At 41.2% G+C, this 15,286-nt stretch overlaps 1 protein-coding gene across 1 annotated transcript; it reads right to left on the bottom strand.

Annotated features, from left to right (window-relative positions):
- Nucleotides 1–398: 398 nt before the first annotated feature.
- LOC111229540 (ectonucleoside triphosphate diphosphohydrolase 2-like) lies at nucleotides 399–9,243 on the bottom strand. Its single transcript, XM_022755888.1, has 9 exons — nucleotides 9,061–9,243; nucleotides 8,104–8,221; nucleotides 6,166–6,316; nucleotides 5,866–6,025; nucleotides 4,442–4,669; nucleotides 3,959–4,231; nucleotides 2,136–2,255; nucleotides 1,802–1,936; nucleotides 399–1,694 (listed from the first exon to the last, which is right to left on the bottom strand). Exons 1-9 carry the CDS (start codon nucleotides 9,175–9,177, stop codon nucleotides 1,488–1,490), a joined length of 1,509 nt encoding a protein of 502 aa, XP_022611609.1. The 5' UTR covers nucleotides 9,178–9,243; the 3' UTR covers nucleotides 399–1,487.
- Nucleotides 9,244–15,286: the final 6,043 nt, after the last annotated feature.

The raw sequence follows: 15,286 nt of genomic DNA on the forward strand, positions 1-15,286 counted from the left end.
CCCAGGATTTTTTATTAAAACTGCTTCTAAGATCCATTCGTTTGATGCCTTTTTATTCCAACTGAGTCCTTCATAAGGTCCTCTTATTTTCATATTTTGGGGAGACAAGACTACGACGTTCTCTTTTGTGATTGAAGATATCAGTTTCCAGATGGGTGTTTTCCAAAGAAATGTAACAATGACTTAAGTTTGGTATTACCTAATCTTATTCTAATAAGCTCTGCTACATTTCCCTTAATGTCTTTTCCACCCCAACCCCCTGCTGATACAGATGTCTTCATTTGAGATATTCATTCCATCATTTTTTCCCCACTGTGCCTTGATTTTGTGCACTGGGCTTTTTCTTAAACCAACTTTATTTATAACACATCAATCATCTGGATTGAAATGTTGAAATGAGATAACATGGCAGAGATGTACAAGCAGAAAGAGCTGAACCATCAAATGAATAATTCAATAGAAATAAGAAACTGAGTAAGATGCCAAAATAAACTATATTTAGACATATGTAGGCTATAGAGAGTTTTGATCTTCTTTCTCATACATTTGTTAAGTAGCGAAAATTCATTTTTTTGTGGATACATATACATTATGTAGCCTATATAGTATTTTGTATTTCGAACAGGAAAGAGAATAAATCTACATTTGTGGATTTGGAGCTCAGGCAATCATACAAGGATTTCCATAAGTTTAAAACAGCTGCTCTGTTGTTTCTATACTTATGTGGGTCTGCTGTGGTGAAACTACAACGGTGTGTCATTTTAACTGCTGGTGCAGCAAGGAATTGTGGGATGACATTTTCATCCTTCCTTTTGTAAAGGAAGGTCCAGTGTTTCCTATGCCGAAGGAGATAAGATAGGAAGCACTGAAGCTCCTTTCCTTATTAATAATTTTAAATGTGTCACTCATCACTCATATTTATCTAATGACCAGAACGGGATTCCAAAATGTTTAATCAATGTTGTTTGGTGGCTTTGAATGTCTTTAGTGTAGAACCTCTAGCACCTGTTGTCTTAGCCTCAGTGAACACAGATGAGATATGTCAAAGTTAAGAAACATATAGTTGAAAATGCCTCCACAGGTACAAAGACCACAGCTGATGTAAATGATTTGTGTTTTGTTTCTTTATAATTTACATGATCTCTCACAAGTTGAAGAAAGGTGTGTTTGTTAACATTGCCTTGGGTCTCTTCTGAAGCACGTGTGAGTTGTTTCTATCACAAGGAGAAAACAAAGTAATTCCCTAATGCAGTCTTTGTAAGTGTCTGTAGTATGACATAATGAATCTGTAACATTTACAAAAATCATGATTTATTCTAGAGACACACTGTGAGTCTCCACAAGCAGAAAGTTTGTGAATTTGAAAAGAAAATACTGTGGGACATCAAAAAAAAAATCTAAAATGTTCTAGCAGTTGTTTCTAAAAGGAGAGTGAGCAGACTCTAAGAGGACCATGATTTGGACTGAGAAGTAAACCACCTTTGCTCTTACACCATGCCTTCTTTATTTCTTGTGTTTCTGATGGTTATTAGCAGGTACCCCACTCCAAAGAGGAGGAGGGTGATGAAGAGGAAGAGGATGCCAGCCCATGGCCCTGAGGGCAGAGCCTTCATCAGTACAAAGCTCTCTGCTGGGACCATGTTGCTCAGTATCAGCATGTATCCCAAAGCCCAGCCCACAGACGCTCCTCCTGCCTGCAACAACACAAAGAGAGGCTCGCTGAAACCACACTGAACACATGGACTGAAGTCTCAGCAAATGATGGACATGGAAATGTTCAGGTGATTCCTTCTGTCCTCACCTTTTCCTGGAAAGAGATGGAGGGAAAGGAGAGCTCATTGAAACCGTAGCCCTGCGTTAAGAGGACCTGGACGAAATTGGAGACGGCGCAGACTTTCTTCATGTATTTCTCTGGCTGCTTTGTCTTTTCAGTCATCTGTGAGAGGAAATACAGTGAGCTGACATTTTTATTTTGTTATTCAAATCTTAAGCCATTTCATCTTATTTATAGTCACTGTAGAAATTTCTACAATATTCAAAATAAAATAAAATATGGGGACTATTTTTTTTAGTGGTGAACATATTTGAGAGCCCTTATTTATCAGCTTTAGGCTCAGAGAGCTGTGTGAGAGTACCTCAGAGATGGTCATGTTGCAGACCAGTTGGATTGCAGCTTCCATCTGACTTGGGGATGTGATGGGGATGTTGGAGAGATGGCTGATGTACTTGTGAGTGAAGAAGTAGGCAGAAAACGCCTGTGGAGACGAGGGGACACAGTTAATCCAGAGACACGCAGTCTTCCTCATCTCCATTTTGTTCTATTACATTACATTCAGTTGGCTGATGTTTGTGTTCAAAGTGACGTGATGTCTGGTATGATCCATGGCTTGGAGGTAGGAAGGACTTAACCTCACCGTCCTGTCGTCCGGCACCAGAGACTTACTGTGTATGTGAGCTGCATCAGGGAGCCAATGCAGTGCAATGTAGAGGAGGGGGGGTCGGGGAACTTTTGGAGGGTGAACACCAGGGACCAGATTCATAAAGCTCTGTGTAGATTCATGGCTAAAACTATGTGTAAGTACAAAACCAGAAATATTCATTTACAGGAACTACTGCAGCCATGTGGTGAGAGGCTCAGTATGTAGGTACACTGGGGCTTTAACAATGTTATCTTCCTGATGCCTAGCAGGTAGAAAGTGTGTTGTACATATTTGGTCATAAATGAAAAGTTAGTGGGATCACCAAAGTTTCCAAGTCTGCCTGAGGGAAACACAAAAGACCCCCGACCTCTTACACAGTGCCGCCCACCAGACAACTGCAAAAGACCTTGAGAGAAGTGCTGTCTTAAATGATAAAATGGAGGATAAAAGTCCCTCTGGTGGAAGGACAGTAACACAGGGAGGAACTTTATAAAGGCACTGCTGCCTCACAGCAAAAAGGTTCTGGGTTTGAACCTGTGTGGGTTTCCTCCAGGTAGCCTCCTCCAGCCCCCCCCCCCCCCCCCCCCACAGTCCAAAGACATGCAGATTATTAGATTATTAGAATTGTTTGTCTGTAGTTGTCAGTCCTGTGATAGACTGGAGGCCTGTCCAGGGTGAAGCAATATCAACTGGGATTGGCTCCAGCTCCCCCACAGTCCTTAAAGGATAAGCAGTATAACTGATGGATGGATGGATGGATGAATGGATGTATGGATTGATGGATGGATGGATGGATGGATGTATGGATGAATGGATGGATGGATGGATGGATGATGGATGGATGGATGGATGTATGGATGAATGGATGGATGGATGGATGGATGAATGGATGGATGGATGTATGGATGAATGGATGGATGGATGGATGGATGGATGGATGGATGGATGTATGGATGAATGGATGGATGGATGGATGAATGGATGGATGGATGTATGGATGAATGGATGGATGGATGGATGGATGGATGGATGGATGGATGGATGGATAGATGAATGGATGGATGGATGGATGGATGGATGGATGGATGGATGAATGGATGTATGGATGTATGGATGGATGAATGGATGGATGGATGGATGGATGGATGGAAATCTTTGAGGTTCCTTTGGACATGTTCTTGCACTAAAAAAATGTTTGATTGAAAATGAGAAAAACATAAAAAAAGCTCAGTCATCACATTATCACTTGAAGTTGTGTAGTTGCAGGTTATATTGTACATGACATTCTTCAACAGATGGATTGGCTACTTTTATTTGTCATTTTTTTCCAGGAAGTTTTGATTTGTGTAGAGCATCAATATTTACTGTTAAATGAGTTCACACTATGATGTGAAGAAAGAAAGCAAAAACATTCACATAATGCAAAACTAAGTATTAAAAAAAAGCCAAAGAATGAAACAAAGACTGAACCTGAAAAGGAGTAAAAAAGTATTCATTCTTATATAATGTGTGTGTCAGTGTCTTAAAGGTTCCCTCACCATGAAGCGTCCTCTCACGCTGGGTTGGAAGACTCTGTCAAAGGAGCACTTGGAGTAAGAGCAGTTGTCAAAAGAGAAGATCTTTTTGACATTGCCCTGGCAGCTGTGGTAATCTCCTGTGCCCACCACCATCACAGACATCTGGGGGTCAAACTGAGCCGGTCTGTAGCTCTGCGTACACGGAGAATTAAAGACGTCCTTCCCCAGCTTGATAGACATGTTGAACTGTTTTGGGTAGCAGGGGTGGTAGATTTGGGGATTCACACCTTGAGTCTGAAAGAGGCAAAGAGGGTGACGAGAAGTATCATATGACATATGACACCATTCCCACTATAACACTGCTGTAAAAAACCCTGAAACAGGTAAACATTCACAATGCGCTATAGGTGCGTAGGAATACTGTAGTTCATGAACAGGGGGACCCTGTGACCCTCGCTTGTCTTTAATCATAATGTTTCTCCACATATAGATTTTTCTCTGTACCTTGATGAGATGAGCCGTCAGTCTCCTCAGGAACTGGTCTTGGCCGTAGCACAGGAAGCTGTGGGTGTACACTCTGTAAACTTGTCCATAAAGCGTCAGCTCCATCATTTCAGAACTGTCCTCCACCTTTACCGAGGTCTCAAAGGTAATCTGAGTGGAAGCTCCACCTAAATCCAAAGCTCCAATTGTCTCTCTGCCTGGGTGCAGCCAACGCCCAGAAAAACCGTACTGAGGAAGTGTCAGGACAATAGACAGAGTTACTCAAAGAACAACATCCAGCAAACAACTCTCACACTCGCAATGTTTCTCTCTGTGGAAGTCTTTTAGCCCCACAAGCAATGGGGCTCTGTGGCACTGTCGGTCAGTCACAGTCAAGTGGTCTATCACTTTGGTTCAGTGTGAACTGTTACATGTGTTGCAGTGAAATGTTATGCAGATACCCACAGTTTGTCAGAGGATGAATCCTAATGATGATGGTGATGCTACCAGTAGGTACCAGGTGGATTGGCACAAAGTCTGTTAAAGAAATCTATGGTTCCCAGATGATGAACCCTGATAACTTTGGTGACAACTCTTGTGTAAAATTTCCCATTCCCATCAGCCTCAGCTGTACTTGGTGTTTAGTGCTAATTTGCCTTCACTGAATGAGGGTATGTTGTTTAAAGTTAAAAACATTCTTTCGGGTAGTGAACTAGAGTAGAAACAACTAGTCCACTGGAATCAGGATGATCCTGATTGGCTCTTGCGGGGCTGTTGCTCGCACTGCATCAGTGAATATTTGCATGAAGTTGAGCCTTTTTCAACTGTCCCCTGCAGCGTAGCTTTGTGTAGCTTTTTGAGTGTGTCGAGGTCAGTGGGAGAGGCAGGGCTGCAGAGCCAGGTCTCATTCACACTGAATCTACAGCTTTTTTGAATCTCTGTGTGAATATCTGTAAGGCTCAGTCCCAATACCCACAGTTATGGTCTTGAGCTCCAAGGTGTGCATTCACACACTGCCAGGTAGTAGGCAAGTGTGTCCAGTGACCCTCACTTGATACTGACTTTCCTAATCCCTGTTCAAAGGGCCAGAGGTAAGTGTATCCTGTACTTGGGCCACATGCTTGTTTTCTTCTGGCCCACTTCATGCCTTGTTCCACGGCCCAAACAAATCTTGCAGCTGTCAGACAAAACTGGAGAAGAGCAGGAATCTGCCCAGATGTGGAGATACATGGGCCAGACACGGGCCGAGGACCCAGGAATTGCAGTTCTCGGAAATATGCCACACACTTGACAACATGGAAGGAGACGTGATTGGACGACACATCATACAAACTACTCATTTCATTATGATGCAAGTGATGCATTTTAGTCTTGTTATGTAACTACAGTATCTCTCAAGTCTGTTTGAAGGGACGGTGTTTGAAACCAGAAAAATCAGAGCCCACCTTCGCAAAGTTTTCATTTAAGTAATTGACTGTGACCCAGCCGTACGCCCCCTCCGCCGATCCACTCAGGATAGTTGCCTCTTTGAAACTGAAAGGGTAAGACCGCATTTTTTGTTTCACTTCCTTCAGGACCTGGTCTGACTCTGTGGCGTTGACTGCTCTGTTCAAGAGGTGTGAGAGTTAAATGGGGGATTAAAACAATATTAAAGTCTTCCAATATCCATTTTAATACATTTATGCATAATTATTGAGGCAGTAATATTAGTGTAATATCCCGAGTTAACAGGAAAGTCTACTTACTTCAAGAGCCTCATTCCTGCAGTAGCTCCCAGATACAGTGGAGTTTGGTGGTGTCTGGATTTGGGGATGTCCTTCACAGCTTGCTCCAGACACACCTTCAGACTTTCTGCTGCACCACCACGAACACCTGCATAGCTGGATATCCCTCCACCTTGACAAACAGAGAAAGTAGTTCTGTATACAAAGAACCCAACCTGACCCCTTGACCTTTTCAAAAACTGAACTTCCTTGTCTTAAAGGACGAATGACCTCCTGAAATAAACACTCTGGCTGGTGTTTCTAAGGAAACTCTGGAAACAAACCAAAGCATGAAGAGGAACAACTGGCAGTGACTAAGATGGTAAGAGTCTGGTGAGGAAGCGGACCATTTAGGAACCAAAGTCTTGCATAAGATATGGCATAGTGATGTTTTTATAGGATGACTTTGTGGAAGTGAAAGTGAGAGTATCCTTTCCACCTTGACAGTCTGGGGTTAAAGTTCAGCCACATTACACAACCTCTAGTTGTATTTCTATAAAAGTGAGAGTCTAGAAAAGGCAGAAGATGGCTTTGGAATGACCTGTATTTATGTGTCACTTTATTTTAAAGGATGGTCAGATGTTCATTAGTTGAAAGTATAAATTATCATAAAACGTGATTGGAGTCAGGATTTATCAAACCTGGAGTCCAATCAATGGGGGTTGGGGTTCGAGCTGCTTTGGATTTGTTCGGCCTGATCTGCCCTCTCTCCTCATTGCTGCATAAATGTAATATCCCTTACTACTATATAGATAGAGTATTACTATATTACTATCATAATATTTTATTATTATCTTATTATTTTATTGATACTACTGCTACACAAAATATTTACTATCATGACAATGTCAACACTGGAGGTCACTGGGACAGTTTGCAGGTCGGGATGTCGAGTGTGAGGCCATGGTTCAGCCAGAAAACGGTGGACTGCTCCCTCCAGGTTGGGGGTGAGTTGCTGCCCCAAGTGAAGAAGTTCAAGTATGTCGCGGTCTTGTTCATGAGTGATGGTAGATTAACGGATGGACTGGTACACTGACCGTGATGAAGAGGGAGCTGAGCCGGAAGCCAAAGCTCTTGATTTATCGATCTTTGCTCCAACCCTCAACTATTGTCATGAGCTCTGGGTAGTGACCAAAAGAATGAGATCATGGCTACAAGCGGGTGAGCTCAGGCTTTAGAGATAGGGTGAGGAGCTTCAATATCTGGAGGGAGCTCAGAGTACAGACGCTACTCCTTCATGTTGAAAGGAACCAGCTGAGGTGGTTCGGGCATTTGGTTGGGATGCCCCCTGGGCGCCTTCCTTTGAAGGTTTTCAGGGCATGTCCAACTGGGTGGAGACCCCGGGGTGGACCCAGACAGACTGGAGGGATTACATATCCCATTTGGCCTGGGAACACCTCAGGATCCCCCAGGAGGAGTTGGAAATCATTGCTGGAGAGAGGGAAGTCTTAGCCTGCTGCCACCATGACCTGACCCCGGATAAGTGAAAGAAAATGGATGGATGGATGGATGCCAACACTGTCTTTCCCTCTGTCCAGGACCACTAAACACATATCACTGCTTCTCATACATCAGCCAAACACATACACACACACATTACCCACACATATCCTGCCTTATATTTGGTTTTAATTAACTAACTTTAGAGAAATCTATCTTTGAAATTTGTAATGAAGGTGAATGTAAATGTAATATGTCAGTGCTGTGAGCATCACAAATTGACCTTCACCATATTGTGATGGTCAAGTTTCACAGATGGTACGTTTTTCGTGCAACACCTCTCAGGCAGTACTTCCTTCTAGGCTCTCCACAATTAGCTCGACCAATCAGATGCTCGGGCAGCTTTTAAAAAACCTGTACTGGTCAAATGATATTTTAAAGCAGCACCAACCTTGTCTCACCCATGTGTGAGGAGCTCACCTTTTGCATGACACTCGCTGTGCTGGGTGACGATACCGGTGCCATTTTGCTTGTCAGCTGGCCATTTGTAGATGTACATGGAGGTGTGGGAGGAGCCTGCATCCAGAACGATTCCATACTACAACAGACAGCATTAATTTATAGATCCATTTTATTTATTCATTTATTTATTCACTTATTTATCATTTATAGTCATTGAAGTATTTATTTTTAGTTTAAAGTCTTCCATAATGTCACATATCTATCAATGACACACCAATATACATGTGCATACAGTGTGTGAAATCTTATTTCCTCGCTCTTGTCCGACTTGCAGCTTGTTCTGTTTACCACCTCGCTGTGGTATTGACAGGATGTGGCTTCAGCATGTACGTAGAGCATGGATTGTCAACTGTTTTACATGTTGATCTTTGCCTTTTATGGTTGAACTGGTCTTTGACTGCACACATTTCCCATCATGAAGCTGGTAGGTATGATTTACTGATCTAACAACATGAGCTGTTCTGTAATGTGGTGTCAACTCATACAGCAATGTTGATTTTGTCCTCCTTTGTGTGTGTGTGTGCTCTGTCCAGCCATAACTTCAAAGCATTAAGTTCTATTCAAGTATTATTCTGCAGGCACAGAATGGCAGAATAAGATCTATTTATGTGCCTTTTTCAAATGTCTGTGTGATTAACAACAAAAGGAAAAGCAATGAATGAAGAATCAAACACAGAAACACACAAAGAGCTGTGTGTTTCATTTAGCTGATGCTCAGGCTGATGAATGAGTAAGTTCAGATCATGAAGCTGGAACTCTAAATAAAAAAAAAAACAATTTTTGTTTGAGGACAACCGGTGAATCCATATTACTACTAATAGGAATGATAATAATAATTAGATAATATTTAGACACAGGCACAGACGGTTATCCATCTATCTATGTGCGCTACAATGATATAATTGTGTTAATTACCATGTTCTCAGGAGGCGCCTCCACCTCTTTAGCCGGAAGGACCAGCAGGATGATCCCGACTATCGACAGTATCAGCAGCACAACCGCAGGGATGGTCTGGAAGAAGCGGAGAGCCATACTGGAGACTGATGACTGGAGACTGATGCGCTCAGAGGCTCCGCGTAAAAGCGCGCCAGCAGTCAGGGTCCGTTAAGGAGACCGAGATGAATAAAGGGCGTGCGTGCTGTGGTAATGGGTTTGATCTAAAGCTTTTGACGTAATATTTTGTTGGCCAATGGTGGAAGAAGTAGAAGGGAGTGGTGACAACTTTGACATGTCTGTCTGTATCTTTTAAATCAGTGAAAAGTCAAAATTTAACAAACTGGTTCCACGTGTCTGTGTTAAATGGTGTAACTACACAAACAGAACATGTCTGTGGTTTAAACACAAGGAGTGAAATGTTAGAATTGACCTCTTAGTCAAGGTTAGTTGGAAGATATCCTGAGCTGAGATGTAACATCATGATGATGACTCTCTCTGTGTGTGTGTGTGTGTGTGTGTGTGTGTGTGTGTGTGTGACCCAGACTCTTGTATGAACTAGCTCACCTTACAGCTAACAGCTAAAACATTAGCACTGACAACATGAAAGATATCTAAATAGACTCACAATAAAAATGACATAAGTTTGAAGAGTTGAACTACAGAGCAGGAAGTAGTATTACAAAAATAAATAAAGTTTTAAAAAGTATATATAATAAACAAAAAGGACTCCTTTGAGCAGGTAGAGAGTGAATCAGTTGATTCGAAACTTGTTCCTGATTGGAGAAATTGGAAGTACGACCATTATCCAGAGCCTTTGCTGTGACTTTTCAATCTGTGGTCAGATACTTCCTGTTTGCTTGATGTGTTGACAACTTGAGTCCACCTGTGGCAAACTGAGCTGATTGGACAGAGTTTAGAAAGACACACACCTGTGTATGTAAGATGTCTAGGGAACTAGGCGAAATTTTGTCTTTCAGCACAAGAATGACTTAAAGCAAACAGCCAAGACAACACTGGAGTGGCTTCAGGACATGTCTCTGACTGTCTCTGAGTGTCCCACCCAAAGCCCAGACTGAAACACCACAGAGCATCTGTGGAGAGACCTGAAGATGATGCTCACAGACACTTCAAACCCAGAACTGGAGAGGATCTATCAGGAGGACTGAGATAAACTGCCCAAATCCAGGTTTGCAAAGGTTGTAGAAACTTTACCAAGAAGACTGAGAGTTAGTTCAAAATGATTTCCATTTTTGATTTTTAATAGTTTTGTAAAAAAAAATATCAAAACATGTTTTCATATATTCTTTATTAAATTAAATTTAATACTTTATTTAATCAGGAAGTTACATTGAGATCAAGATCTCCTTTACAAGTGAGACCTGAGTACAGACAAGTAAAATAAATAACAAAAGAAATATAGATTTAAAAAGACATTCAGATATGTATTCATACAAACAAGTGGACGTGTTTATATTAATAATGATCACAGTGTTATTTGAATGCTTTTAAATATGCATTAAGATACCCAACCAGGTAGACAGTAAGATGACAACTGAAACGCTCATTAATTCCATTTAAAACAGAGATTAAGTAAAACAATTACACCTCAAGTCAGTCAGACTTCTAATTAATTGTTTGAATTGGCCTGTTGGTATTCGAGAGTCGAGTTTTAGTCTGTTCAGTAAATTATTCCACACATCCACTAGAGGGCACTGCACTCTAATTTCTGAACGGCAGTTTCAATAGGACAGAGAATTGGGGATTGTTTTCTAGTTCTCCCAACAGATTTTAGTATGATTTCATATCTTATGTATTTTCATATTTTCACTAACTTTATTTAAAATGCTGGAAGAACACACACTGACAACACTCAAACTCTAATCCAAAGTCATTTCATCTTCTCTTATAGTGAATATGTTGTTTTAATGACTTTATGACTTTCTGTTGAGACTAATTGACAGAATTCACTTTCGCTGATTAAAAACTTTTTGTATACATTATACAATGTATGCAAATAGGCAATGCTGTAAATTCTAAAGACTGTCAACTTTCATTATCACCGAACGTACAATAAACACTTGATAAACCTGCAGTAATATTGTAGTGTATAAAAGCTTAATAAGCCCTGAGCTCTGTTCAGTTATCTTGGTCATTTAAGTCAAAAATATGTTATTACATAAAACAAAACACAGAACAATATGATGCATTTAATGACCACCTCACAGGCTGGTGAATCAAAGCTTGACTGTTGACCAATGTTTATTTTTGACCAAGTGTGTATGTGTGTGTACCGAACTGCAGATGACACTGCAGCTGGAAGTGTCTGTGTGTGTGTGTGTGTGTGTGTGTGTGTGTGTGTGTGGGGTATTCTCTGTGGTTGGTGGGCTTTGGGGGTGGGGGTGATTGCCTGAACAGAACTTTGGGGGTGACACAAATGGTAGTGAGGTGAAGAGGTCGGCAACATAATTCTGAAATGCACAGATAAATCAGAAGTGTCCATGCCCAGTGGTCCAGGCAACCACCTGATGTTTCCTCTACAAACACTCACTCCGACCCCCAAGAGCTGCTGCACTGTAAAAAAACACAATCCACTCCAACTCATCATTTAAGCCCATATCTTGTTGAAGGAAGAAAACTTGATGCAACTGTTAGATAAAAGAAAATAACACATTCTTCCTATTCTTTCCAACAGCTCTTTGGTACGAACAAATTGAACTGAGTCGTTCTTGGGGAAAGCTCTTCTTTTTATCGTATATCACTGCTGGTGATTATTCTACAGATAAAGTCTTTTGGTCCCGCCTCCTTAAAAACAAGAACTGGTAGTTGGAGTGTGTGTGGGTGTGTGTGAACTTGTGGTCAATTTCTTGCAAAGTTATTCCTTTCAGCGAGCGATTAATTCGGAATGAGCTGTGCCGATTCATCAATGGGATAACTGGGACCAGTGGTGAAACGTCATTAGTCAGTCAGTCAGTCAGTCAGTCAGTCAGTCAGTCAGTCAGGGACAGACCTGGTCCGGTTCTTCTTTAACAGCTTTTGTAAAGAAAAAGAACCAAAACTGGTGTGACCCATCGCTCATGCTGATTATTGGTGGATAATTTTTAGCAAACTTTTGATAAATATATACATACATATAATTGATATTAGTGATTTAATTCCCTTGCCAGTTGCCAGTTGCCCTTAACAGTTATCTTACATCTTGTCATTAAATATTACCCTGCCGTTTTTATCTGTGGCCACATTTACTGCTTTCTTATTTCATCTTCCTTTTAAACATAAAGTATAATCTTTAATATATTGAAGAAAAAAATCACCTGTGCTGCTGTTTTCAACATCAGACTGCTGCTTGGTTTATGTCAAAATAAAGCCAGTCTTTTCAGTACATGTGCAACAAATCAAGGCCCTTTTAGCCATGCTAGCAGTGTGGCTGCAGCGAAGGTTCTGTTATTCTGTCCACTTTACACTGACATGTCACAACAACTACTGGGTGGATTGTGATTGCAATGAGTTTGGTTCAAACATTCATGAGCTTTGTCCCAATTCAGGCGCTGCAGCCTTCAGAGGACGTGTTCTGTGAAGCTGTGGCCCTGGACTGGGACACAGCTATGGTCTTTGTGAGGTCCCCTCACTTTACGTCAGGGTAAAATTTCAATCTGTCCAATATTAAGTTAAGTGTTTGGTTTTAATACAGTGATACATCCTCACAGAGTGGTCAGCACAGTTAAGTAAACTCTTAATCATGTTTGAAACTTTACTCCTAAATTTAACCAAAAAAGTAATTCAGCAAAAACAGTATTGTTGCAAATTATAGGAGCTTCACTCTTTGCAAGCTGCACAAAAAAATGTGGTTTTCCTTGACGATGTATGATAGACTTTAATATTAATATTATCTATTAAACTGTGGTATTTATATTTCTGCAGGCAGGTCAGTCTTAAGTTGCTTTTCATGGACTTGCACTTGTTAGACTGAACCATACACAGACAACAGACATGTGATTGACTCTTCACAGTTTATGACCATGAAGAAGAAGTCATGGCCGGCTGTCCTTTGAAGATGAGTATTGTCAGTTTTCCCAGTTGATCATCCCTGTAAAGGTAACAATGGACTTCAGGCCTCTTGGTAACTGTGTTGTGATGTTTATCAGTCTGTCTGTGTGATCAGTTAACATCCATTTATCCAGACCTTCACCAGAGCATCAAGCCATCATCAGGCAGATCAAACACTCGACTTAATGGATGTGAATTGTGTGTGAATTGGTCTCTGGTGTCTTTGTCTCAGTGTGAACACACCCTCTCTGACTATCCGAATCATCTACTCGTCTTGTCAGAGGGAGTGTATTCAGCCTGAAAACACCAGTCAACTTCTCGCCTGAATCAACATTTTTTGCAGTGTACTACAGACCCTAAGAACTTCCACAGGCTGCCCCTGCATACTGGAGAGCCAGGGCACACAGAGGGCATTCACACCTTGTTAAGTTTTACAACTTGTGCATTTGTCGGTCCCAGGCTTCTATTGCCCCTGTGACTCAGTCCCTGCTTTGAAGTGACCAGCTCCGTCAGCTGAGGTGATAGAGAAATTTAGGGTTTTCTCTGATGAATGTGAATGCAACACACACTGAGGTGCATATGGCCTGGTGGAAAACTCAGAGTCTAACCCTGGATGAGATTAAGGGTTAACGTGACATTAATGTAATGTAATGTACAGTCAACTAACAGGGCAATTAATTAGCAAGGGGCTTGTCCTGAGACTGTAACTTGATTACAACTGGTGCCAGATTTTTGTAGTTTTAACCATCATTATGACCAGCAATAATAAAACTGCACTCACCACAGTCATGACTGAGATCTGGGCGGGTGGGTTTCAAACAAGTTTCAGATTACTGTTCTTTCATGGTAGGGTCATTTTTGTTGATTTTACTGTTTTACGCAGATTTAAACAATGAATGAAACAAAGTATTGTATGGTGATTTGTTTGAATGTATTTCTTCCATTTCCTTTAAAAGTAACTATCTTACATTTTAAGGGTAAACCTATGAGTAGAAAGATTTAGAGTCTGTGCACAGTCTCTTGATGCGAGATGAGGTTGAGGACAGTGTTTTCTAAAGGTCTGATTTTTATTGTCATGTAATTGCGTGTCTTGAGTTTCATGTGTTCCACAGATGATGGGGCTGACTCACACAGAAATGATGCTGGGAGCTCAGACAGTGATGATCTCCCTGAAACCATGTCTATAAAACTGCAAACTAAAGGCTGAAACATGATGCTAATAGGCGGACATGCACAAGGGCTGTTTGGTGGACCTCTGGTTCCCTATAACACCCTCCTCTGTGTCTGCTCTCACAGAGGAGGTGTATCAGCATCTCTCTGACTCTGATTCACAGTGACAAATCTTCCTTTACATTGCTGGGACGTCACCTCAACTGCTGCAAACCTGCAAAAACTGCTGTAAATGTTGCCTTATTTTTTACTGTGGTGAGATGTAAAATTAAAGGTATTATGGAGCAATGTTTTGCACAGGAGAGAAGACGTGTTGCAATATGCCAGAAAAAAACAAGGAAGAAGAAGAAGAAGAAGAAGAAGAAGAGGAAGAAGGAGAATAAGGAAGATGAAGAAGAAGAAGAAGAATAAGGAATAAGAAGAAGAAGAAGAAGAAGAAGAAGAAGGAGAATAAGGAAGACGAAGAAGAAGAAGAAGAATAAGGAAGAAGAAGAAGAAGAAGAAGAAGAAGGAGAATAAGGAAGAAGAAGAAGAAGGAGAAGACTGCCAGCACAAATAAAATTAAATCCTCTTTACAAATGATTTATGAAAATGAAATATACCATCCAACACATTTCAGATCTCACACACACCATCACACCATGTAGGAAAACAAAATCAAGTTTAAGTACTGAGGTCTTGCCTCCTGCAGTTTTGGTTTTACCCGTAGGTGGATTATGAGAACCTGAGCCCCTGGGTAAAGGTCCCCCCACTCCTACATTTACCCTCTCTCTCTCTCTCTCTCTCTCTCTCTCTCTCTCTCTCTGTGTGTGTGTGTGTGTGCATCATGGCAAATGTGGAGACACCTACTGTAGCAGGAACTACCACAGAGGAGGTTTGGAGTGAGAGGTCATGTGTCTCCTGTAGGTGTATAGGTATATGTCACAACCATGTTAGATACAGTCATGAAACTTTACAGGTATGTGGTTGAGATCAAAATGAAGACAACGCT

The sequence above is a fragment of the Seriola dumerili genome, unplaced genomic scaffold (assembly GCF_002260705.1).
Source record: "Seriola dumerili isolate Sdu_G_001 unplaced genomic scaffold, Sdu_1.0 BDQW01000017.1, whole genome shotgun sequence".
NCBI classification, from domain to species: Eukaryota; Metazoa; Chordata; class Actinopteri; order Carangiformes; family Carangidae; genus Seriola; species Seriola dumerili.